The following is a 27,843-nucleotide window of genomic DNA, read 5'->3' as shown; positions in this document are numbered from 1 at the left end:
ATGTTCCTTTGCCATGTACACAGTAGTTCCAGTGAATAATATAGGCAAGATCATGACATTGAATATTTTCATATCTGACAGTTAATCGATATTGTATCCAGTGACTTTCACATAATTGGTATAATAACCGCACAAACTAGCATCCCTATTCAGTCTTAATGTTTAAATCAGAACGCATATAGAAGACAATAAACAGTCTAACCTAACTGTAATCACATCCAAGATGTAAAGTGATAGAATTTCACTATAACTGTACAGACATCACGAGTAAACTTCACATCAACTCAAACATTTCCTCAACTTTTCACAAAATTATCAGCACAATGAGAGTATAATATCCAAAATGTAAAGTAACAGTACTTCACTATAACTACACAGACATCATAAGCAAACTTCAGACCTACTCTCCTCAAAAATCATACATATGTTGCATTATTACGTTTTCTGACCAGCTGTATTCATTTAAACAACATTTTCTCTCTATCAACCAATCATTGACTTACTAACTATTGGAGAACATGGATAGTGGAAGAAGGGTCAGTTTGGACAGAAAAGTAAGAGAGGATGTGACTTGAAAAAAGAAAGAGTCATACCAGCTTGGAGCCTTGGACTCGCCACTTCCAGATTGCAAAAAAGAGCTTGTAACCTCCTGAGGAAGTTTTGACAGGATGTTTTGAGGTTGTCACCATTTGAAATAGCATCTTTTCTTACTGTCCTCACAAAACTGTTATGTCTGTCACTACATGTTTCATCAGAATTCATAGTCATGAAAGAATAAATATGGAGATTGTGTTTATGTCTTGCCTTCTTCTTTGAAAATGGAACTCTACGTGGTTATAGTGTAATGGAGTTATGGTACATATGTTTAGGTTTGCTTTGGTAGCTATATTCATTATTCAGGGTACCAAACAATATTTTTGAACAACATCCATCAGATATTTAATATCCATACTGCACAAACAGTCAGTCAGATCCTATCATGATTGCTCTCATTTCCTACAATAACTGGATTGCAACATGGACAATATACTAAATTACTCTGTTCCTATATTACTGGTACACAGTAGCAAAGGATAGTAGAAGAGAAGTGATTCCAGAAAATAAACTTGAAGTCACTAGCTGGGGTAAGGCACCATATGCAACATGGTGTCTCTACGAAAGTACCACAGATGCCCTACCCATTGCATTTCACTACAAAATTACTGAAAAAAATGTTTCTGAGAGGATTTTCACCCCCAGATTTTGCCTTGACTATACAGTGCACAGAATGTAGTTTCAACTATTTCAACTCCTCAAATCACTTTTTAATTCGTAATTCATGATGGATATAAGAATTTAAAAAATTCAAATGTTCAGTGATAACAGAGATTAGAATAAATTTCTTTCTATTAGTTACTTCACTTTCACTGGGTTAAAGTATGTACCATAGGGTTTGCTAATGTATACTGTATGATATGACAGTGTAATGTAAGATGCTTATCAAATAAATTTCCAATGGTGTGTCAAATATCAAAGAACAAATATCATGGTGCTAAATGGGTAATTAAGGTTGTCTGTAAGATTTCAGATGTGTAACATTCCTGAGTCCAAATAACCTTTTGGAATTTGGATATACAAATGTGTATGCATTTGGATGTGTGTTTTCAACAATTTCAAATTATTCTACATAAATATTAAACAACCTCCAATCTATGCCAAGTAAAAGCATACACAAATGTTCAAACATTCACTTTTCAACCCCCACTCTATGAATAGACAAAATATAGGCAAATATGTGAATGTTCACAAAAAAATGTATAAATGTAAACTATAAAAAAAAAATATATTACTGTATTAGCTTCAAATGTGCTCAGTTATCCGGTTTTCCACTTCTCAGTGTTTGAATTTACAGAAAGCAGTGGACATTAATCGCACTTCTTATGAGTTGTAATTTTCTTTCAATTAGTTTTTTCATTACTACTGGATCAAAATATTCATAGCATGGCATGACAAGGTGTACAACACAGATTTGGCTGTGTAGCTAGAGTATAAATTCTTCAGCACAAGTTTATTATTTGCTGGTTGTTCATTTGGTTTTGTAGCACTTTCACTGACTGGGTAATTACTTTTGCAAATGTCCCTCAAATCTGTCTGCAAGCTACTAATTTCAACATACACACATTCCCTTCCTCCACCACTTGTACACATTCACTGATTGAATTACTGTTAGATGCCTGTTTCAAATTTGCAAAACAACTTTTCTTCCCTAAATACACATTTTGACAAATTTCATTTATGATTTTAAACCTTTGGTTACTATGGTTACATCTTACTATAGCCACTACATTCACACACAATGTCACTGAACATCTATTGGCAAGATTAAACTATCATGTACTTTTCTACTTGTTTCAAAATAATCACTTAAGCTTGCATCAGAATTTCCAGAATCATTCAGCATACAATCATCAACCTTAACTTCTGCATGTACCATTCCATCCAATTCTGTGAGCAATATAGTATCATCAACCTCATCATTATCATCAAGAACATTATCATCACACTTAATATTATTCTCAACACTAAATTCTTTTCCATCTTCACACACTTCTTCAAATACACAAACAACTTCAAGACTATGATCATTCTGTTCTACATCGTCATCTTTTTCCTGTTTATTGCATACTGAAATTTTATCTGGAATAACACTGTCATCCTCACTTTCATTTCTAAGTACTTGATCATCAGTTTCCATACATACATCACCAGTATCAGTTTTTTCACCCATTTCACAATCACTCAACATTTTCACTAAACCATACTCATCAGATCTGTTCTCATCACTATCAGTAACTACTACTACATTACTACTATCAAAGAGATTTGTCAAAATGTTTTCCTCTATTTTAAATTCAGATTTTCTTTTCCATTTTTGTTCATCTTTGTTCTCAGATAAAAAATTCTCCAAAAATTCTCTATCAAAATTCATTATGTTCACTTCAGGTTGTCTTCTGGATACATAGTTTTGATATGACCTGTTTGTTCTACCCCTTCCCCTTCTGAAATCACCACAATGTGCCTGATTATAAACACCATTTCTATTTGCCTCACTCCGCCAGGCTCCGAAGGAGGCAGGCCTGTTTTCCGGACCATTCCTTCTGTTATCAAAATTGTTACCATTATTTCCTTGACCTTGTCTTCACTGCCTATTTCTTGGTTCAAGATTTCAGTTCTATGGTCTGTGCCTATCATTTCTGTCCCCATTTCTTCTGTCATCATTTCTGAATCTACTGTTCCCTTGGTACTCTCCCCTATAATTTTAATTTCTAAAATCTCCCCTCCTATCCCTATGTTCGAAATGATCATTGAAAGCTCTGAATTTTCTATTTCTAGTGTTATCTTGCCTTTCATTTCTTTCCCAGGCTAAGTCTAATTTGCCCATATATCTTAAAAACTCCTCAACTAAGCCAACCTCAGGGAAGATAAGTTTGGATTCTGTAGAAATGTTGGAACACATGAGGCAATACTGACCCTATGACTTATCTTAGAAGATAGATTAAGGAAAGGCAAACCTACGTTTCTAGCATTTGTAGACTTAGAGAAAGCTTTTGACAATTTTGACTGGAATACTCTCTTTCAAGTTCTGAAAGTGGCAGGGCTAAAATACAGGGAGCGAAAGGCTATTTACTATTTGTACAGAAACCAGATGGCAGTTATAAGACTTGAGGGGCCTGAAAGGGAAGCAGTGATTGGGAAGGGAGTGAGACAGGGTTGTAGCCTGTCCCCAATTTTATTCAATCTGTATATTGAGCAAGCAGTACGGGAAACAAAAGAAAAATCTGGAGTAGGAATTAAAATCCATGGAGAGGAAATAAAAACTTTGAGGTTCACTGATGACATTGTAATTCTATCAGAGGCAGCAACGGACCTGGAAGAGCAGTTGAACGGAATGGACAGTGTCAAGATAAACATCAACAAAAGCAAAATGAGGATACTGGAATGTATTTGAATTAAATCAGTTGATGCTGAGGGTATTAGATTAGGAAATAAGACACTTAAAGTAGTAGATGTGTTTTGCTATTTTGGGAGCAAAATAACTGATGATGGCTGAAGTAGAGAGGATATAAAATGTAGGCTGGCAATGGCAAGGAAAGCGTTTCTGAAGAAGAGAAATTTGTTAACGTCAAGTATAGATTTAAGTGTCAGGAAGCCATTTCTGAAAGTATTTGTATGGTGTGTAGCCATGAATGGAAGTGAAACAGGGACGATAAATAGTTTGGACAAGAAGGGAATAGAAGCTTTCGAAATGTGGTACTACAGAAGAATGCTGAAGATTAGATGGGTAGATCACATAACTAATGAGGAGGTATTGAACAGAATTAGAGAGAAGAGAAATTTGTGGCACAGCTTGACTAGAAGAAGGGATCGGTTGGTAGGACATGTTCTGAGGCATCAAGGGATCACTAATTTAGTATTGGAGGGCAGCGTGGAGGGTAAAAATCATAGGAGGAGACCAAGAGATGAATACATTAAGCAGATTCAGAAGGATGTAGGCTGCAGTAGGTACTGGGAGATGAAGAAGCTTGCACAGGATAGAGTAGCATGGAGAGCTGCATCAAACCCGTCTCTGGACTGAAGACCACAACAACAACAACAACAACAATGACAACGACAACAACAACAACTTCATTTATTAATTCAGCTGCATAAATTATTTTTTTGATGTGGTCAGGTTTTGTGCAGTGCTGTATTGGATGTATTGCGTTTTATATTAATTCAGTGACAGTCCATTTCCAGTTGCTACTTTTCAAGAAAATATTGTTTTCATTTAAAATAGGTTCTGCATTATACCTGATCATAATATGTGCATATTCAGTAAAGAGAAAAATTTCTGTTTCTTGGGTATATCAATGAAGCTCCTTTGTATATAGCAAGAACCGACCCAATGTCAATCTATATTTTACACTTGTAGTTACTATTCCCTTTCTGAAGATGCTGTTTCATTGTGCAAACTTTCCAAGTTTCTGAATGGAACAAACTGCATCCTTTTAGTTAGATAGGATGTAAACCAGTTATGAGCAATATATCTGAGGACATGATATTTGAAATTTTGTAGAAAAATGCTGAGGACTGTGAAATCAAATTCTTTTGACATTTCACAGAAAATACAAGTTAACAGTATTTTGTCATTTAAATTTTGTATAATCTGATGAACTGAAAGTTGAATAATTGAGGTGAAAAATAAACATGTTCTATAAAATAGATAATGAGGCAGTAGTTTCATAACTCAAGGAGGATTTCAAAATATTTGTCTCTGAGCAAGAGCATGTAGAGAAACTGAGCTCAGATTTAGAACAATAATTGACTAAGCTCTGGGTAAATATGTACTGTGTAGAACAGTTCATGATGGGGCTCTTCATGGTGTACAGTTTCTGTAAATACATTTTTGTAGAAACAGCCAGTACTACATGATACCTGTAAAACAAAACATAGTGATAGAGGTAGAGAGATATTAAAGAAAATGCATTTAGCTGTAAAAAGGGCAATGCATGAAGATTTTTTGACTACCACAGCCAAGTCTTATTAAAGATTTTACCTTATGTGCCAATTAAAGTGCATTTTCACTATTTAAAATATGTGCAGCTTATGCAAACAGATGCAGCACTGTGTACTGTGTTTTTGTGATGTAACAAGCAATCTTTGAGTGATATATTTGACTTACCAAATGAAAGTGCTGGCAGGTTGACAGACACACAAACAACCACAAACATACACACAAAATTCAAGCTTTCGCAACAAACTGTTGCCTCATCAGGAAAGAGGGAAGGAGAGGGAAAGACGAAAGGAAGTGGGTTTTAAGGGAGAGGGTAAGGAGTCATTCCAATCCCGGGAACGGAAAGACTTACCTTAGGGGGAAAAAAGGACAGGTATACACTCGTACACACACTCATATCCATCCGCACATACACCTTATATATATATATATAAAAAACACAGATGATGTGACTTACCGAACGAAAGTGCTGGCAGGTCGATAGACACACAGACAAACACAAACATACACATGAAATTCAAGCTTTCGCAACAAACTGTTGCCTCATCAGGAAAGAGGGAAGGAGAGGGAAAGACGAAAGGATGTGGGTTTTAAGGGAGAGGGTAAGGAGTCATTCCAATCCCGGGAGCGGAAAGACTTACCTTAGGGGGAAAAAAGGGGTATATACACACACACACACACACACACACACACACACACACACACACACACACACACATACACAGACACAAGCAGACATTTGTAAAGGCCTATAGATTTTTCAAGAAGCGCTTTTAAGTGAGGAATCCACAGAGACATTTAATCAAGCATTCTTCTCATATTCCATATACAGATGGAATGGAAAGAAGACTGTAACAGCCAGAACCTCAGCCACTGTGGTTTGTAGGGTATAAATGTATATGTAGATGTGGATCTAGTTATCCTTACACTTAGTCTTGATATTCTCTCAAAGGTCAAAAATATGGTCTACAAATTAGACAGATTACAAAACACTCATATGACTTGTTGTAGAATATGGTGTCACTTCAGAATCCTGCTTGCTTAATAGGTTGAACTGAGTCAGAGGATTGGGGAATGACTTCTGTTCAACATGTCAACTGCTACAGGGCTGCTGGCAGGCACAGCAGTGGTTCACACCTGGTACAGTGTCCCTGCTGGCCCCACATGCTCGACAACGTTTAGTACAGTATATAATCCAGTACAGTGCATTAATTTGTATTTATTAATTAAGTTGATGCCATTGTACAGGAAATTGGGTACAATACCTTGTTCAGTATATGAACCTTTGCTTCTTGCAACTTTACACACCATCGAAAGATAAACTGTGTTAAATAGATGGAGTATGTGGCTGCCACCAGTGTCATATGTGAAATTCTGCTATGTCTGCCAGCAGCCTCACAGCAATAAATATGTTAACTGTGATTTCATGAAAGTTTTATCTTAACGGTGTTCCATGATAGTGAAACCGATTCGCTGTGAAAGGGGAAACTATTATAGCTTCCTGACCCAAAAGCTTCAGGACATCAAAAAAGATATTCATGTAGACATTGATGTTGCAGTCAGGCAGAGTTCTGTTTTCCACATTGTTTACTGCAAACATCACTTCAGTAGGAGCTATTTCTAATTGGAACTCAGTAAATACGACAGGTCAGGTAGTGTCATTCCTTCCTTTTCTTTTTACAGGGCACTAATGAAGTTCAAAATTGTCCTTAATTTGACAGTTGCCTTTGTCTATTTTCACTATCTGCATTATACTAATTAAAAATCTGCACACAGCTGCCTTTAAGATTTTCTTGTCACCTAGGTTCAAACCCATGTCATATTAATTATATGCTGACTGATGATTAAAATATTACTTTGCAAATCTCAAAAGTATTTCCAGTGTCATGGTTTGTGACATATGCTCTCATATCTTGAGTTGAAATAAGAATCAGAGTTAGCTATATTATTATTATTATTATTTCTACCTACCTGCAGCTGTGTTTCCATCAGTCCTTGACAATTTTGAAACAGTAGTCTAAGTGAAAACACATCTGCGAAAAGAATTTTTGGGTTCATTTTCAAGTCATCTATTCTTTAAATGAAGTGACAAAGGCCATATGGTTTTTTATTTTATAGATTTTATTCCTCTTTTAAATTTGACATTATCCCAGTACAGTTAATACACACTCTTTAAGAAAACAGCCATACAACATGGAAGCCAACCAAGAATTGCTGCCAAAAAGCATTACATAAAGAGTGTATATAGCAAGATCACTCTCAAGTTGTTGGATGACTTTCCAAATAAGCATATTTCTTTAAAAAATATCATTCAACATTAATTCTATTATTAACATAATCTGTTTTCATTAGAAACTAGTGTGGTGCATACAGATAATTTCATATGTATGTATTGGTTCAACTAAATAAAAATTTAATATTTTCAATAGTAGACTGTCTGAGCAATACTCAAGAATAGGTCACACTAACATTCTGTACATGGTTTTCCTTACAGATGAACCACACCTTCCCAAAATTCTCCCAATAAACTGCAGTAGACCATTCACCTTTCCTGCCACCATCCTTATGTGTTTGTTTCATTCGATATTCATTGCAGTGCTACACCAAGATATTTAGTCAGCATGACTGAGTTAAGCAGCACACTAATAATTCCATATTCAAATAATATGTAATTTTTTTCCTACTCATGTGCATTAACTTACATTTTTCTACATTTAGAGTAAGCTGCCATTCATAACACCAACTAAAATTTTTTAGTAAAGTCACCTTGTATCCTCCTACAGTCACTCCATGCTGATACATCCACATACAGATTAGATCAGATGTACTTTTCATTCCAACTGATCCATAGTGAAGGGTCCTCTGGGATGTGGAGTATGTCAGAAAACAAGAATACACAATAAATATTTTCAAAATAAGATCGGATATGCTAAAGTTGCTTCCACAGATCCCAGTTGCAAATGGGATTACCCTTGTGGATGTGAAATCAGTAAAAAAAAAAAAATGCACTTAGTTGCATAGGCTATTGCAGGCATTCATCATAAAAAAGTGCTGTATATCACTTATTTACAATGACTGCATAACTGTACAAAATGTGTACAGAAGTTGGACTGTACATAGTATTCACATTCTGAGATAATATTAATAACACACACATATCAGTCAGTTCTGCTAAGCAATTCATCAGTGGATAGGAGTTTGCCACCAATAAATCCTTTAGACTCTTCTCAAATTGACCTTTATTATTAGTTAAACTTTTTATGGCTACTGGCATGTTATTGAAAATGTGTGTTGCTGAATAGTGGACACCTTTCTGAACCAAAGTAAATGACTTTAAATCTTTTTGAAAGTTACTCCTATTTCTAGTGTTTATTCCATGAACTGAGATGTTGGTTTGAAAAACCAAAGCATCATCAGCAACAGCCACAGATTTCTGCTCATCCTGTCTGTTAGATCGTGTATAGATATAGAAAATGAGAGCTGTCCTATCACACTTCCTTTGGGATCTTCCAACAATACCCTTGTCTCTGATGAACACTTGCTGTTAAGGACTATGTCTTTAAGCCACTCACATATCTGGGAACCTGTGACTTGTGCACATGCCATTGTTAACAGTCTGCAGTGGAGCACCATGTCAAATGATGGCCTATCAATCATTCTATGTGTCTTGAAGAATCCAGATCATGATTTGTTACCTAGCAAATTGGTGCACTGGTAAGTCATTGGACTCATATTTAGGAAGTCTTTTGTTCAAATCCATATCTGGTACTCATATTTAGGTTTCCTGTGATTTCTCTAAATTGCTTAAGGCAAATACCAGCATGGATCCTTTGAAAGAGGCACATGTGATTTATGTCCCAATTCCAAGTTTGTGCTTCATCCATAATGATCCTGTCATTGATAGGACATTAAATCCTAATCTTCCTTTTTTCCTCCATGATTCAGTAATACCATCATCAGCATGTAAGGTGATTTGACATGCCACCAGAGATGATCTTTGTAATGGCATTACTCATTTATTTTCAGTCCTCTAGTTTATAATAGAAAATTGAGGATTCAGAATTTTTAATTGTAAAATTCCTTTCTATTTTATAGGCAACCAAAGCAAAGAAGCCTATGATTGTTCAAATCACATTTATGGATGGCTCATATAAAAATGTTGAAATAGATTCAGCAACCACAGCAGAAGAACTGTGTGACAATCTGAGCCAAAATATTGGTTTGACTGACACATTTGGCTTCTCAGTTTTTGTTTCTGTTATGGATAAGGTAAGTGAAAGGCTGTAATGTAAAGAAGAAGATTATCGTATCCATTTTGTTATATTTATTTTTAAAGATGCTTAGAATATTGCATGAGATCTGTTCCCTTTTCTTATTAAGTTATTTCTTCAAAATGGGTGAAAGATATCTATCCCAAAACTACAAACTTTAAAGAAATCTTGAAGTCTGTTTCACAGACTCAACTGAGCAATTGTTCTGAATTGCTTAATATCCTATCAAACAATGTGTCTGGTTTCCAGCAAGATAAAAGCATTACTGTTGCTATCCTTGAATTAGTTACAGGTTACACACTTAATAAATCTTTTGACTGTTGCCCCTTTATATTCCACTTGCACAACTTGAGACTTGTGTCAAACACAACCTATCTCTAACTGTAATCAAGTCTTAGTTGAGTGATGGGTGACTCTTTGTCTCAGTTAGAAACAGATATTCTTGTTTGGAGGAGCTCATATCTTGGGACATTCATTCTCATAGTTGCAATTTATGTCTTACCTAGCAAAAAAGGAGCAAAGATGTTACTAAGATGACACATCAATGGTTTTTATACACCATTGTGTCATAGAATTACATCATGCAAAACTGGAACTTGACAGTGAAGTGCTTTTCATGTAATGAGTCTCTGTGTACTCCAAAGATAACACAGGAACTTATTCTCAGATTAAGTAAAGCAGTAAAAAGAAAATCAGAAAAATTATTAGGCCTCTATACGGCCAGCACATTAAACTGGGATGAATGTATTATCTCTGGGAGGAACCTGTCATCTCTGCGGGAGAACAGTTTGAATGTGTTACCTCATGTGGAAACTGGCTGGTGTAATCAATAGTGATCACCTGAAAATGGCATAGTCGGGACACATTTCTTATAGAATACCAATTTGGAGGCATTCTTATCAAATCAGTGAAATTCTGAAAATACAACAACAGTAGTCAGAATAATGTGTAAAGTCAATCATAAGGAGCACTGTAGTCATATTTTTAGCAACCTAAAAGCTACCTACTGTTGTGAAACTTCTTATCTGTATGATATTACTTTATGTTGACATCAACATAAGTTACTTTGTGAAACAGAAGAGAATCCTAAGCCATACCACTAAAGACAAAGTGGACACTGCTCTCTCAAGTCATAGAGTGACCATGACTGACATATCTCACCAAATAACATTGTCTAAAACTTAATTATGAACTACCACAATGTACTCAGTCAACAGATTTTAATAGTTTTAAAACTGATATTGATAATTGTTCACTGGAACAGCTGTTTCAAAAATTGACAGAAATTTTGGAGTGAAATCATGCCGACATGAAATTTTGGAAAATATGGATATTAATGTAGGCTTTATGTTTAACGGTTATTGTTGGAACAGTTACTCATGCTATTCACAGCTTATTTCATGATAGAATCTATTCCATTCAGGTGGTAACTGGTTAATAAAGAATCCTGAATCTTATAATACCGCCTTAAATATTTATTTGTTAATTTTTGTGTTGCCTTTGGTCCACAGGTAACTTCAATAGGAAGCACCAAAGAACATGTGATGGATGTCATTTCTCAATGTGAACAGTATGCAAAAGAAAAGGGAGTACCAGAGAAAAATGCTCAATGGAGGTTGTATTTCCGCAAAGAAATATTTGCACCCTGGCACAATACAGCTGATGATAGTGTTGCAACAAATCTGATATACCATCAGGTGGTCCGTGGTGCTATGTTTGGGGAATACAGGTGTGACAAGGTAAAATATTGTATCATTGAAACTTTTACTGAACTTATTGAGCTCATAAATCACTAATAGTTGCATCAATTGACCTGTTGTTTACTTACAGAATTGGGAAATGTTACTGCTATGCGTACTTCATTCATGTTTAACATCTTTGGTCGATTGAAGGTTTTGCTATCTTTCTTTATTTTCAGTTTGTTGAGATAATCTTTATATGTCAGGTAATTACATGTCAAATTGTAGAGAGTGCAAGGTAGAAGGTAAATGAAAATAGCCCACTGTATGATATAAAGCAAGAGTGTTGAAGAGTGATCAGCTAAGCAAAGAGAGAGAGTTATCAGATTTTGAACAAATATTATGAAATTATGAAACAAGATTATGGGCAATTATTTACCTTCTGAAGTTGAAATATTTAGTACTACCAATAGACACGTATAAAATTCATTGGCATGATCATAGCTTTCAGAGATATTAGTTCTTTCCATAGGGAGAAGAGGAACATAGGTTGGGGACGATTAAAAATACTGGTCAGCAATTCACTCTCATAATTTTACAGTTTTCGTGTTTAGACAAATGTACCTGCAGCTGTACCTAGAAGCTTTACTTCATGGTAGCTAGAAATTTATTCACTTCACAATTTTCCACTGAAAAATGAAATAACAATATCACAGTGGTCTTCTGATGATGGTTGAAACCTGAAATTGATAGCAATGAGATTTTTGGGAAAAATTTAATTGTATATTGAAAGGAAAGGACAATGGGGAAATGGAGGCAGTGTATTTGTCGCAGTAGAAAAAAACTGAAATCCACCAAGATAAAAATTGAAGCTACATGTGAGATTGTTGGGAAAGATATAGTATCAGGGGTGGGCATAAAATGGTTATTGAATCCTTCTATTGCCCACCAGACTCATCTTATGATGTAACTGAAAACTTCAGAGAAACCTCAGTTCACTTTATGTACATTCCCAAGTCATACTGTAATCAATGTTGGAGACTTTGATTATCAACAATTCATTGAGAAAATTACAATTTTGTTAATGGTGGGCATAGACATCCTGTGAAACTTTAATAAATGTCATATCTGCAAACTACCTAGAACAGGTAGTTAGGAATCCCATTCATGATGAAAATATATTGGATCTAATGGCAACAAATAGACCTGACCTGTCTGAGGATGCCCACTTCAAAACTGGTACCAGTGACCATGATGTGGTTCTGGCAACAATGATTACCAAGGTACAAAGGACAACTAAAACAAGCAGAAATATATTTTTGTTCAGTAAATTAGATAAAAAAATCAGTAATGTCATATCTCAGTGAAGACCTCGAAACTTTCAGCACAGGTCAGGAGCAAGTAGAGGAACTCAGGCTCAAGTAAGAATAGTTGTCCATGCAACCACGCAATGGTTAGATATGTAGCCAGTAGAACAGTTCATAATGAGAGTGAACGTCTATGGTATACAGTCACTCTAACAAAACTGCTAAATAGACAGGGATTACTGCATAATAAGTGTAAAACAAAGTGTAGGGCTTTAGATAGAGAGATGTTAAATGAAATGTGTTTTGCTGTCAAGAGAGCAATGCATGATGCCTTCAGTGATTACCATAGTAGAATATTATCAAATGATACACTCCTGGAAATTGAAAGAAGAACACCGTGAATTCATTGTCCCAGGAAGGGGAAACTTTATTGACACATTCCTGGGGTCAGATACATCACATGATCACACTCACAGAACCACAGGCACATAGACACAGGCAACAGAGCATGCACAATGTCGGCACTAGTACAGTGTATATCCACCTTTCGCAGCAATGCAGGCTGCTATTTTCCCATGGAGACGATCGTAGAGATGCTGGATGTAGTCCTGTGGAATGGCTTGCCATGCCATTTCCACCTGGCGCCTCAGTTGGACCAGCGTTCGTGCTGGACGTGCAGACCGCATGAGACGACGCTTCATCCAGTCCCAAACATGCTCAATGGGGGACAGATCCGGAGATCTTGCTGGCCACCTTCTAGAGCACGTTGGGTGGCATGGGATACATGCGGACGTGCATTGTCCTGTTGGAACAGCAAGTTCCCTTGCCGGTCTAGGAATGGTAGAACGATGGGTTCGATGACGGTTTGGATGTACCGTGCACTATTCAGTGTCCCCTCGACGATCACCAGTGGTGTACGGCCAGTGTAGGAGATCGCTCCCCACACCATGATGCCGGGTGTTGGCCCTGTGTGCCTCGGTCGTATGCAGTCCTGATTGTGGCGCTCACCTGCACGGCGCCAAACACGCATACGACCATCATTGGCACCAAGGTAGAAGCGACTCTCATCGCTGAAGATGACACGTCTCCATTCGTCCCTCCATTCACGCCTGTCGCGACACCACTGGAGGCGGGCTGCACGATGTTGGGGCGTGAGCGGAAGACGGCCTAACGGTGTGCGGGACCATAGCCCAGCTTCATGGAGACGGTTGCGAATGGTCCTCGCCGATACCCCAGGAGTAACAGTGTCCCTAATTTGCTGGGAAGTGGCGGTGCGGTCCCCTACGGCACTGCGTAGGATCCTACGGTCTTGGCATGCATCCGTGCGTCGCTGCAGTCCGGTCCCAGGTCGATGGGCACGTGCACCTTCCGCCGACCACTGGCGACAACATCGATGTACTGTGGAGACCTCACGCCCCACGTGTTGAGCAATTCGGCGGTACGTCCACCCGGCCTCCCGCATGCCCACTATACGCCCTCGCTCAATGTCCGTCAACTGCACATACGGTTCAAGTCCACACTGTCGCGGCATGCTACCAGTGTTAAAGACTGCGATGTAGCTCCGTATGCCACGGCAAACTGGCTGACACTGACGGCGGCGGTGCACAAATGCTGCGCAGCTAGCGCCATTCGACGGCCAACACCGCGGTTCCTGGTGTGTCCGCTGTGCCGTGCGTGTGATCATTGCTTGTACAGCCCTCTCGCAGTGTCCGGAGCAAGTATGGTGGGTCTGACACACCGGTGTCAATGTGTTCTTTTTTCCATTTCCAGGAGTGTATTTCACAAAACCAAAAGAAACTCTGGTCATATGTAAAGGCTGTTAGTGGCACCAAAGTAAGTGTTCAGTCCCTAGTGAGTGAGACAGGAACTGAAAATGAGGGTAGTAAAGCAAAAGCTGAAATACTTAACTTCATTTTCAAATGTTCCTTTACAAAGGAAAATTGAGGAGAAGTGCCCCAATTTCTTCCTTGTACCACTGAAAAGATGACTGAAATATGTATTAATGTCAGCAGTGGTGAGAAACAGCTGAAATTGTTAAAATTCTGGACTCATTAAAATTGAACAAAGCTCCAGGCCCCAATGGAATCCATGTCAGATGCTATACTAAGTTTGCAGATGTGTTCACCCATCACCATCTATCTTAGATCCTCAAACAAAAAACCATGCCTAGTTCTTGGAAGAAGGCACAGGTCACACCTGTTTACAAGAAGGGTAGTAGAAGTGATCCACAAAACTGTAGTCCAATATCCTCGACATCAGTTTGTTGCAGAATCTTAGAATGTATTCCGAGCTCAAACTTAATGGGGTATCTGGAACAGACTGGTCTCCTCAATGCCAGCCAGCATGGATTTTGAAAACATCGATTATGTAAAACCTAACTCGCACTTTTCTCACAGGACATACTGGAAGCTTTGGATCAAGGCAACCAGGTAGAAGCAGTGTTTATTTGACTCAGTAACACACCTACACTTATTGTCAAAATATAATCATATGGGGGACCAAGTGAAATTTATGACTGGTTAAGATAACTTTTTGGTAGTGAGGACACAGCATGTTATCTTGTATGAGTCATCATCAGATTTAGAAGTAACTTCAGGCGCACCAAAGGAAAGGGTGTTGGGACCCATGCTGTTCACGTTGTACATCAGTGATGTTGCAGACGGTATTAATAGTAAAGTCAGGCTTTTTGAAATGATGCATTTATCTACAATGAAGTACTATCTGAGAGAAGCTGCATAAAAATTCAGTCATATCTTAATAAGATTTCAACATGGTACAGAAATTGGCAGTTTGCTCTAAATGTTCAGAAACATAAACTTTTACATTTCACAAAATGAAAAAATGTAGTATCCAACGACTATAATTGGAATCGGCCAACTCATACAAATACCTGGGTGGAGCATTTTGTAGGGATATGAAATGGAATGACCACATAGGTTCAGTCGTGGGTAAAGCAGGTGGTAGACTTCGATTTATTGGTAGAATACTGGGAAAATGCAATCAGTCCACAAAAGAGATTGCTTATAAATCACTCATGTGGCCCATCCTAGAATTTTGCTCATGTGTGTGGGACCCATGCCAGATAGGATTAACAGAGGATATTGAACATATACAAGGAAGAGCAACACGAATGGTCACTGGTTTGTTTAATCCATGGGAGAGTGTCACATATATACTGAAGGAACTGAACTGGCAAACCCTTGAAGAAAGCCATAATCTATCCTGAGAAAGTCTATTAACAAATTTTCAAGAACCATGCTTAAAATGATTACTCTAGGGATACACTGCAACCCCCTGTATTGCTCACACAGAGATTGTGAGGATAAGATTAGAATAATTACTGCATGCACAGAGGCTTCAAATATTCTTCACACACTCCATACTTGAATGGGTCGGGAAGAAACCATAACGACTGGTACACTACCATGTACTCTCTTCCAGACAACCCATGGTGATTTACAGAGTGTAGATGTAGATTTAGATGTAGACCAATGTTTATCATACACTATCTGGTCACCTTAATGTGACCGCCTGTCAAAAAAGCCTGAATAACCAGCATTTGCAGCATGGACCACTGCAGTACATGCAGGAAGAGACAGTGAGGTTGTGAAAGGTACCAACAGGCATGCCAACTCCAGTGCTGTGACCAGCTGCACTAGGTTTCTCGGTTGTGGGTCCATCGCACAAACAGCCTGATTGAGGTGGTCTCACAGATTCTCAATTGAGTTTAAATCTGGGAAGTTTGGTGGCCAGGAGTGCAAGGTAAACTAATCCTAGTGCTCTTCAAACCATCCACATACACTGTGAGCTGTGTGGTACAGTGCATTGTCCTGCTATTAGGCGTCATTGTGCCGAGGAGAAACAAACTGTGTATAGTGGTGGATGTGGTCCCCAAGGATAGATGCATACTTGTGTTGATCCATTGTACCTTTGAGAATGACAAGATCCCCCAGGGAGTGCTGAGAAATCATTCTCCAGACCATAACATTCCCTCCTTAAGTCCAGACTGTTCTGATAATTGTTGCAGTGTATTTGCTCTCAATTCAGTGTGGCATGAAACATGATTCATCTGAAAAGGCCACCCATTGAAACTCAGTGCAAGTCCATTTGCAGTATTGCTGTGCAAATTCCAGCCATCTTTGCCAATGAACAGGAGTCAGCATGGGTGCATGAACCAAGCACCTGCTGTGGAGGCCCAAATGCAGCAATATTTGCTGAATGGTCATTGAGGAGACACTGTTGGTAGTTCCTTGGTTCATCTGGGTAATCAGTTGCTCGACAGTTGCACATCTCTTCGCCTGTACACATCTCTGAAACCATTGTTCACTTCTGTAATCTATGGCCCATGGTACATTACAGTTGCCATGGTGCTGGTTTTGGATAGTACCATTTTGCCACATAGAGTATACTTTAACCATATTTTCCTTCTCATCTCATCTGGTAAGTTTCCCTGACCTAGGATTCTGGGTAACTTTTCAGAGCTCCACTCTTTCCTTAAAGCTCTACAGTCCTGTTCCTTCATCCATCGTCCTTCCCCTTCAACCCTTCTGCCAGCAGAAGGAGCCACTGGCTCCTAACATTTGCATAAGTAAAACCTTTTTTATGTGTGTGTTCTCCTGTCGCTGCTTGGTGAGTAGACTTTTCATCTATCAAATTAAATTTGATTGTCAAAAACACATTATTTTCATTGTTGTACTTTAACTGTGGCAGCACATGAACAGTTTATAAACTTAGCCATTTTGGAAATTGTTCCAACCTTGGCCCAAAATCCAATGATCATGCCCTGTTGGATGTCACATAAATCGCTGTTTCCGATTTACGACAATGACTGCACTGTTTTCCAACACATTTTACATACCCTCCAAAGCTAGTGCTGCCACATGACATGACAGTGAACAAGGCTGGGGGTCACATTAATGTGACTGGAATGTGTTACATTTCTGAAACAAAAGGAGGGGGTTGTATTTGTATTGTGAGAATATTACTAAATTGTATTGTTCCTCAAGGAGGTATGTGAAACAGGTGTAATGATGAACCTGCATGCTACGTATCATCTGTGCTCCACTTTTTTGTGCACTGAATACTTTTAGTTTGAGTTGATACTTGCCCATTACATTAACAACAGTGCTTTTTTTCTAAAAAGAAGTTTGAGGGTACTCCAATATGGGATATAATGCAGTGAAAATTAGTTATAACTGAAGCATAGGATACCACCCATCTGCTTTTAGCCATGACGTCATCAACATATCGAACTAAAAAATAAAAATAAAAAAAAAGTATAGGACTCTTCAGCTGACTTTACTACAGCTCAAATGAAGCAGGCAACATCGGGAAACACACAAACATACGAGAGAATGTGATATCAAACACTTCAGTTTATATCTCCTCAAATGAAGCATGCGATTTGAGGCGTATGCATATCCGTTTAGCACTACCATCACCCACTATTAGCGGGCGAGGGCACTACATTCTTGGAGAACTGGCTGCCAGTGATTTGATTGTCGAGAATAGTTGCCACAGCTTTGAAATGCTTGAAACAGTCAATGACATCGATTTTCCCACCCAAAACTGCACTGGTATCGTTCGTATTGCAATTAACAGCACGAAAAAATGGAACAAAAAATTTACATCCATGAAATAAATCTTTGGCACTCTTCCAAGTTCTCAACATTGTAAAAAAATTACTTTGTTGATAAAAAAGTTCAGTAGTACACATCCCCCAGTGTTCCCCCAGAAAAACAGCACTGATTAACAATAACATCTTCATAAATTCAAACCATCTATATAGGTTAAATTTCCTTTTTTCAATTACAAAATTAATATTTATGTTCAGTACAGTAGTTGATGAACCTTGGGTTTTACGCAGTATGTGATTTATAATTGGTGTATAATTTGTAAGTATATTGAAACTTCTTGAAATCTCAGTTTTACTTGTCGACTTTTTCTCATATAATGTAAATATGATGATCTAAAAATTCGCCATGTAGTTGACCAGTTAATTGGCATATAGACTAGATTGGAAACATATTCAATCTTGTTTATCTGACAATCAGTCACTAGACTTTTTTAAAAAAGAGATAGATGAAGTGAATAAATGATAAGTTTAATAACTAGTGACTTCTGTCCCTAATGTGACATCAACTGGAAAGTTGAAGGTTCTGTGAAAGAAAACTTTAAATTGCATTATGATCAATGATAATAATTTTCTTCAAAATTTTAATTATCTTTTCTGCAGGAAAGTGATATAGCAATGATGGCAGCTCAACAGTATTATATTGAGTATGGAACAAATATGGATGAAAAAATTCTGTCCACACAGTTACCCAATTACATACCATCTCACATTTGGAAGATTGACCCTGATAATATACTCCCTCACTGGGGAAGGCTTGTTTTGGATGCTTATCAGAAGGTATGTTCTAGGCTTGATTCTGTGTGTATATATTAGTTCTGCACTTTTTTTAAGTGAAGTATGTTACTGTATTACAATAATGAAAATTTCAGGATGGAAAAGATAAACAAAAACTAGGAAAGTTAACCACGCACTTGTAGCTGATTGGTGTGTGGTGCATAGGTGCATTGTAATTGCTCATACTTTTACTAGCTTTCAAACTATCACTTATTTTGCAGAGATTTTTATACAGACCACCAAAGAGCTGCAATAAAATGTGTAGCAGTTGTTTGATAGTACATATAAAATGTCTTTTATTGAAACTTAAAGAAGATTTTTACTCCTTTTGTAGTTTTCACCAAATCCCCCCCCCCCCCCCCCCTCACACATACACAATATTACATACACCCAAATGTGACTGTGATCACGGTGAATTGTTATGAAAGGTGTTGGAAATGGGGAAGTTGCATGGGAGAGGAGGGAGCATGTCAAATGGGAGGGGATAAGATGTATGAGAGAAAGTGGGAGTGGGGAAATAACGCAGGAGAGGAGATTGGAGACATAATAGCAGCAAAATGAGGAATAAAAGGGTGACAGAGAGCATGAAATGGGGAAGGGGGCATTATGGCTATAGATGAGTTGTTGCATTTCCTCATTCTTGTTAAAATATAATTCAATTTAAGACAAATTTTCTACTCATTATTATCATTGTGATTCTTTGTGGACCCAGGATAGGATTGTTGTTTTTCTGTGCCTGTCTATATTGAGGTGTCTGGCTTCTGATATGGTAGTTCATTTCTTTCATATTGGTGTTCACTAATTATGACAATTCCATGAATGATGGATATCACTTATACAGTGATGCATGTTCAGTTTTACTGCCAGTATTAATGATCCTTATTATGACGACTACAGTTGCTAATGATGACTCATTACTTTTTGGACTGTAAAATTAGAACAGTGGATTAATGAACATGTCAGTTAATTTGTAAGAGTATTAGAAGAATGAAATACCTGTGTATGTTATTCATGAAGTATAACTTTAATAAATGTCATTCTATATCTGAATTTACATTAGTAATCTGAAAATTAACCATTCACATCAAGATTCTCCATGAGTTCCGTAAATCAATTAAAACAACTGCCAAGAAGGTTACTTTTCTGTAACGATCTTGTCATCAGTAGGATGTTCAACCCTTACCTTCCTGTCATCACCTGACAGGGGTGGTAACATACTTATGTGAACCCTCAGTTGAACAGGATGTGATGTGGGATTTTTCAGGTCTACCAACTCTTTGGCACGAGTGGCTTTCTGCAAGGGAGTAAGTTGGTGACAGGGTCTAACTGAGGTTTATCAGGTCTCTATGGTTGGAGACAGTACAGAAAGACTTGGGTATCGGGCTAGGGAGGCAGGAATGAAGAAACAAGCTTCTGCATTGGGACCTTGATTTGATTTTATTGCTTCTTCCTGAGTTTACATGAACATGTCAAAGAGCACAGACACTGGGCCATAATTTCAATGAGCATAGAACATAGATGAGGCTTACTAGATAGTCATATTACCAGAACAAATAACCTGCCTGGCCTATCACTTTGACTTGAATCATGAAAAGAAGCCTGTTTCTTATTGCTCAAATTGAACACTCAGCTTCCATTACACGTAAGTGACTTTGAGTCATAGGTACATGTAAGCCATGATAGACTAACTACCAAAGTCCAGAGATACGTACAGGTAAGAATGCAAGTCCTTCTTAGTGCACAATCACATTATTTTCTGCTGTCGGCTGACCCGACACCTGAGGCTCATCTGCTGGCAGAAACTCTCAAACTGTAGTAGGGGCTTTCTGCTTATAAATGGTATGTGACTGCGTCACATTTTTACCCTCAATTCACAATCAGTCAGCTTGAGATCAATGGTTTCTTTATGCTTGTGGCCTCATATTGGTGTGGCGAAAGTTGTCAAGCATGGTATGTCTCCATCTAGGTTCCCAGGCTCTACTTATTAAAATTCTTACCAAGATGACTTATTTTGTTCTTTTGTTTATAATCCCTTCATGATTTGTTCATTACATTCCTTTTACTTTTTCTGAAAAAAAAAAAACATTATGAAATATGTAACAGGGAGGTAACTATTTTTTGGGGAGATGGTGTGAGATATTATATTAATTCAATTAATGGGCTGACTACATGAAAAATAATATTCATTTGTCTTTTTTAGTTGATAATTGCTATAATCTTGAAAATAATTAAGTTGATGTAATGTTATCATTGTGACCTCTATGTGGTGAGTAAGTTGGCAAAGGTGGAAGATCCATAGTCAGGAGTAGCACAGCTCAGAGAAAGCAAAGAAGGTTTAAGTTTAACTTTTTATTGAAATTTTCATTAGAAATGGAACATGAGTCCAATTAACACAGAACTGGCAATACTGCAATAACTGGACTCATGTTCCACTTCTAATGAAAATTCAATGAAAAATGAAACTTAAACCTTCTTTGCTTTTTCTGATCTCTAATGGGCTAACACATAAGTGGTTACCACTCACCTGCACAGGGGCATACCACCTATAAGGGGAAGTGGAGAGAAGCTGTTGCCTCCCCCCTTCCCACTCCCCCCATCCAGATGAAAAAGAATTATGTCTTCACAAACTGAACTTGGTTCCTTCCCTCTCACTTCACATAGACTACTAAATCAGTTCAGTATCAGTTTGAAGAAAGCTATAACATGAAATGTAAAGTGTGCCCAGAAATATATGTCATAAGATATCAAAAATATTTTGCCATTCATTGCTATTCTCCTTGCAACTAAAAATCCCAGATGGCTCTACATTATAGATGCTTGTAGTGAAGTTGTACCTGTAGTTTGCCGTTTTTGTCATGTACTAGATAATGGCAAGAAATATTAAAAATTTGTGTAGAGAAAGTACTTACTTGTACCTGAATGTTACCTACATAGCACTAAAATAACATGGACATGTCTCATAAAACTATATTCTCTCAGTTAAGAACATTGTACATCATTGGTACTTATTACAGGTGATAGTATCACTATATTTGGTGATTAATAAGAAAATTTTCCGATAGTTTTGAATTTTATTTTGTAAGAATTTGTACTTCATTTTTTCCTCTCACTTGCTTTTTCCCAGGTACTAACATGAGTCCCCCAACTCAGATCGTGGGTCTCAGTGACATATTCTCTTCCCATAGTATATTGTGTTTAGAATTTTATTACATACAGTTTTGGACAGTTGGCTAAGCAATTAAAATGTCCTGCTTATTTTCCTGCATATGTAGTTAGCGTGGTTTTCCCATCCAAATGCAGACCAATGAAATTACTGTCTTCATTGTCTGTATGTGAATTGCCACAAATACTTCCTACACATCTGTGACATGAGTTGTCTGATTTGAACACCGGTAACTATGGTATAGGCCTAAGCTTATGGTACTTCAGATATCCCATGTGTAAAAAAATATGTTATATCATCCTCATTGTCACCATAAAATGGTAGAGAAATGTCATCAGCATTAGCAATTATAATATCATTTACATACTAGTACACAAGAAAAAGAAATTGTCCCGATATTGACCCCTGCAGTACACCCTGCATTTCTGTTTTAGTAACAGACTGAATGTTGATTTTTCTCACCCCATTTTGACAATTTATGTTTGAGCATTGTTCACAATTTTTTTAGGTGAGTAGATAGGAGTTCAAGAGATATATGTGTGATATTTCATTCCCTCAAATGTTGATTTTTTTATCACATTTTGATAATTTGTATCTGAGCATTGTTCACAATTTTTTAGGTAAGTAGATAGGAGTTCAAGAGATATGTGTGTGATATTGTATTTCCTCAGTTTCTGCAAGAGAAGTGCATGGATGACCAGATTGAAAGCCTTTGTGAGATCTAAAAATATGCCTACAGTATGCTCGGGTGGTGTGATCATTACAAAAATCCATCTGTCAAGAGACTGACTTTAGTGAAAAAGATACTAAACTGTGCTAGCATCACTGATTCAAAAATCTTACTAAATGTAGGAATCAGTGACATTATTCTGTGGTTTGATGCTTTCTTCTTTGATCTCTTTTTGTATTGGTCTGACAACGCCCATTTTCAGTTCATTAGGAAACATACCTTCCTTGATGCTACGACTGATGAGATGTGTAATTGGTTTAACCACAGCATTTGTGCAATTTTGTAATTACTGCGCTGGAAAGACAATCCCAACAGTTGAGTGTTTGTTTTTTAGCTGTAGAATCATTTTGCTTATCCCTTGTTCTTTGACTTGCTAAAATTTAAACCCCTTATAAGCTGAGTAGCAGTGTATTGGGATTGTGGCGCCGATGAGGTCGACACCAGTATCAAATTGGGCATCATCTCTGAACTAAGAAAAACATTATCTCTGTGTAGTTCCACTATCCAGTTTGTTGTAAGCCTTACTTGTGTAAAGAGGTGAATAAATGAACTCCTGATTATAAGGTGTTGCTTGGTGTATCTCACCCGAGCATCCACCTCACTGGTGACCCTGAGTTGTAACGTCCTCCGTTTTCGCCGTTTTACTGTGTCCGCAGCCTCCGCATCAGTTATTTTCACGTGTATTATATCAACACAACATTCAAACAATGGCTTCAGCCCAACGCCTAACGCCGGATTTTGTGATCAACATGCATCATGTTGCGGGCGATGTACTCCCGCCAGGACTGCAACACGATGCCTCTCATTTGTCAATTACGCCGATTTCACTGGATGTTTTTGTGCCTGCAACAATAAGTGAGGTTAGAAGTGTGCATGACTCTGGCTATCAGATGCCTTTGTTCCTGCCACATGTGCCCTCCCTCATTGACGGTGCATTTACCTCTTACGGATCTCCGTGCAGTGGGGGATCAATGCCGATTTCTGCAAATGCTTTGTTGGATAACCTACCACCGCGAGGACAATGGTTTGCCATGCTGCAATCCATGCAGTACCATGTGGATTCCTGCCACGTGGCCGGAACTACTTTGTTCACAGGTCACCCTCCTCAGCATCCAACCACGCCCGCACCTGCCTCGGTTCAGCATCAGCTCATGCCTTCCTGCTTCAGTACCTCAGCCTGCAACAGGAACAATGGCTTGTTATCTGTGCCTGACCTCCATCTCCGTTCTACTGCTATGCCTCAGTGGTTAGTGCCACGACATTCACCTTATCTGCACACTGTTTTGAGTGAAGTGACTATGAACAGTGAACATTCACACATTCTGCCCATCGTTGGACATCATTTTTCTCACTGTGCTTCTGGACAGTCCGCACCTCCACAGCCTCCCTGCAAAACAGGTGGCGCTGACTCTGATTGCACGTCGAGTTTTCCGCGGACTGGCACGTGTTTTAAAACTTTGAACTTTTTCTCACCTGTCACCCCCGCGTCGGCTCCAGTCGAACTTCCGCTCCAATTCTCAGCACATCTCAGTGCTTTATCCACGTCAGTCTTCCATGACATGTCAATCTGAACACACCCACAACGTGTCAAACTTCCGCAATCGCAATTGACACATTACGGTGTCTCACCCGCGTTGGCCTTCCGCGTCGTGATGGATCACGCTCAACCACAACGCGTCACCTTCATGCTGCCACCCAACCAGCTGTCGTCGCCACATACCCTGGAGGCACACTCTCCTGGAATACTGCAGCAACAACAGCTCGTTTCAGGCAGTGCCCTGACGAATTCAACTCACCCTATTCTTCCGAAGGTTCTACAATACTTACCGACGCTGCCGCCATTCAATCCCGACAGGGCAACAACCTGGTTCAAAATTGTGGGCGAAGTGTGTGACCATTTCAAACTCGATGAATCAACCAGATTTCTGTGGCTTATCACCCACCTGCACGACCAGGAGGACTTGATTGCTGACCTGGTCGATGCCCTGGACTCAGCTACCCAGTACACTCTAGCCGAAAAGACAGTTCTACGTTGGCTTGCATGCGCAACTGAGACAGCAATATGGCAAGCGCTCCATGTCGAGCAACTAGGCAATGACAAACCTTCACAACTTTGGAGATGGCTATGGGCCCTGGTCAGTGACGATCTACTCTCTGACACAGCTCTCCTCGTCATCTGGACAGATAAATCACCTCCCCACATCCGCTTTGCTCTGGCTCAGAGGTCTCCTGAACCTGTCGAACAATGAATGACAATTGCTGACAAACTACATGATGCATCACTGCTCTATTTCGCCAACCACTGCCTACCTACCAAGTCTCAGGTTCAGGCTCCTCATCCTGTGGCTGGATGCGGCTGGGGCCGCACTGTACCGACTGTTCCGCTCGCTCCGGGACGCAGTATACAAACAGCTGGGATGTCACTGGCTCTGCCCTCGGTCAGGCCCCCTCCTGCAAACGAAACGGCTGTGGCCACTGAACCTCAGCCACTGCCTCTGGCAACGAACTTTCCACAGGAAATGCAGCCACACTACCCATACTGTTACTTACACACACGGTTTGGTGAGGCGGCACGGAACTGCAGCCCACCCTGCTGCTACCCAAATGCAAATCGCAGGTAGGTCCGGGTGTCGCCTCCTGCGCACAACATGACAGGCACCTCCCAGTGCTCCATTCTGTCCAGGAACAATCGGATAATTACGGACGACTTTATATTGAAGACATTTCGTCGGGACACTTTTTCCTAGTGGACACTGGCGCCGATGTTTCGCTGCTGCCTACGTCCTTAGTATCGTTGAACATCCACCCTCATCATACTTCACTGCAAGCTGTGAATTCTACTAAACTACAATGCTACGTCGTCTCACTCTCCCCAAACTGCAAACTCGAGTGGACTTTTTTAGTGTGCAATATTGAGGAACCTATACTAGGCATTGACTTCTTGCGACACCACAAACTTTCATTGGACCTAGTGTGAAACACCGTGTTTCATCACCCATCCAAAACTCACTTCCCCTGTGCTCCGTCAAGCAAACCCCCGCGTGACACGTTGGTCCGGGCTCATCTCATCCATACATGCTCAGCTCTGTCGACGATGTTACAACAAACAATGCACAAGTGCCTTGTCGAGCTTGGAAACGTCGCTCGCCTACACAAGGAAAACTTCGAGCTCTCCCTCCAGCTCCACAAAACTCGGCTCCAGCTATCCGATGCAGCAAAGGAATTACAGACACAGCAGCAAGGACAAAGCAAGGTTAATAAGTGTGCCAAATCTGCTTGCAGTCCCAGCAATCGAGCCTCCGTGTGCTTACCTCCCACTACCCCTCGCAACTGTGCTATCAAGTCTACCATAATGTGTACTGACAGTTCCACAGGACCACACCCACCTAACACGGTAGCATTTGACACTCGGCCGGACATGAGTGCACATGCGCGACAAGTGTCACATGTTCCTGTACTGACAGCTCCTACCCCTCCCCTCGTGGACAGCACCTCAGACTATGCAAATTCAGCTCCTGCACACTGCAGTGTGATCCACTGACAACACAAACAGTGCACTCGCGCCTAGCGCTTCTCCCGCAACTGTGCTGCCACAGGCCGTGCCCTCGGACAATGGACTCACTAACGCTCCATGAGCTCTAGCGAGCACACCTGACCACGGTGCCACTGCTTTGGGCCGGCAGCCATCTTGTCACGTTGACTCCTGGGACATATTGCCGCCTCGGCTCCCGTCGGATCTGCCGAGTGGCTCCGAACACCACGACCTCACCTCGCCTGCCCCGGCTGCCTCACATTGTAAACAAACCGCCTCCCGTGCCACCGGCAACATTTCTGTCATAACCAACGGCACGGTTCACAAGCTTCACCTCACAGCAGGCCCCCCGATCTCCAATAAACCACGTCGACTTTGTCCCGAGTGCCTCTCCAACCTTAAAAAGCAGATTTCTGAACTCCTAAGCTCCAGCATCATTGAACCCTCTGCCAGCAGCTGGTCTACGCCCAATCATATGACACACAAAAAGATGGGTCCTGGTGCATGTGCAGAGACTACCGTTGACTAAACGCACAAACAATTATGGACACCTACCCCATACCCAACATTGCCAACCTTACCAGTTCTCTCGCAGGTGCGACCACGTTCTATGTCATTGATTGCAAATGGGCCTACCACCAGATCCCCATGGTCCTGAAGACATTGAGAAGACAGCAATCACCATCCCAGTTGGGTTATTTCAGTTTCGATTCATGCCCTTCGGTCTGAAAAATGCAACCCAGACCTGGCAACGCTTCATCAATGAAGTGCTATTCGGACTAAAATTCTGCTTTGTGTATCTTGGTGACATTGTTGTGTTCAGTTCCTCCATTGAGGACAACATTCGACATGTGCAAACTGTTAGGGACACTCTCGCGGCAGCAGGCATCGAGACCAACCAGGACAAATTGCAGCTACATCAACCCACTGTCACTTTTCTTGGTTTTCGGGTCTCTGACGACGGCATTTCACCACCCCCTGACAAAGTACAAACAATACTAAACCTACTCAGATCTTTGTCATTCGAAGAGCTTCGGCACTTTCTGGGGACGATTAATTATTATCACCGTCATCTACCTCGGGCTGTGGAGATTCAGGCTCCACTGACAGACACCTTGGCAGGCACCAAGACTTCTGGATCTCGGCCCATTCCATGGACCCCTGCTATGACTGACTCTTTCACTGCCCTCAAAAATCTTCTTGCCAAGGCCTGCACCAT

General features: G+C 39.6%; 1 protein-coding gene across 1 annotated transcript in view; it reads left to right on the top strand.

Annotated features, from left to right (window-relative positions):
- The window catches only part of LOC124798932 (myosin-VIIa-like), a 393,313-nt gene that overhangs the window by 218,800 nt on the left and 146,670 nt on the right, over nucleotides 1-27,843 (top strand). Inside the window, exons 38-40 of the mRNA XM_047262466.1 lie at nucleotides 9,629-9,802; nucleotides 11,316-11,543; nucleotides 19,026-19,202. Coding sequence (XP_047118422.1) covers nucleotides 9,629-9,802; nucleotides 11,316-11,543; nucleotides 19,026-19,202 — 579 coding nt within the window. The remainder of the gene's footprint in view (nucleotides 1-9,628; nucleotides 9,803-11,315; nucleotides 11,544-19,025; nucleotides 19,203-27,843) is intronic.

This window comes from Schistocerca piceifrons, chromosome 5 (assembly GCF_021461385.2).
Source record: "Schistocerca piceifrons isolate TAMUIC-IGC-003096 chromosome 5, iqSchPice1.1, whole genome shotgun sequence".
NCBI classification, from domain to species: Eukaryota; Metazoa; Arthropoda; class Insecta; order Orthoptera; family Acrididae; genus Schistocerca; species Schistocerca piceifrons.
This window is presented reverse-complemented; position numbering and strand designations above follow the sequence as displayed.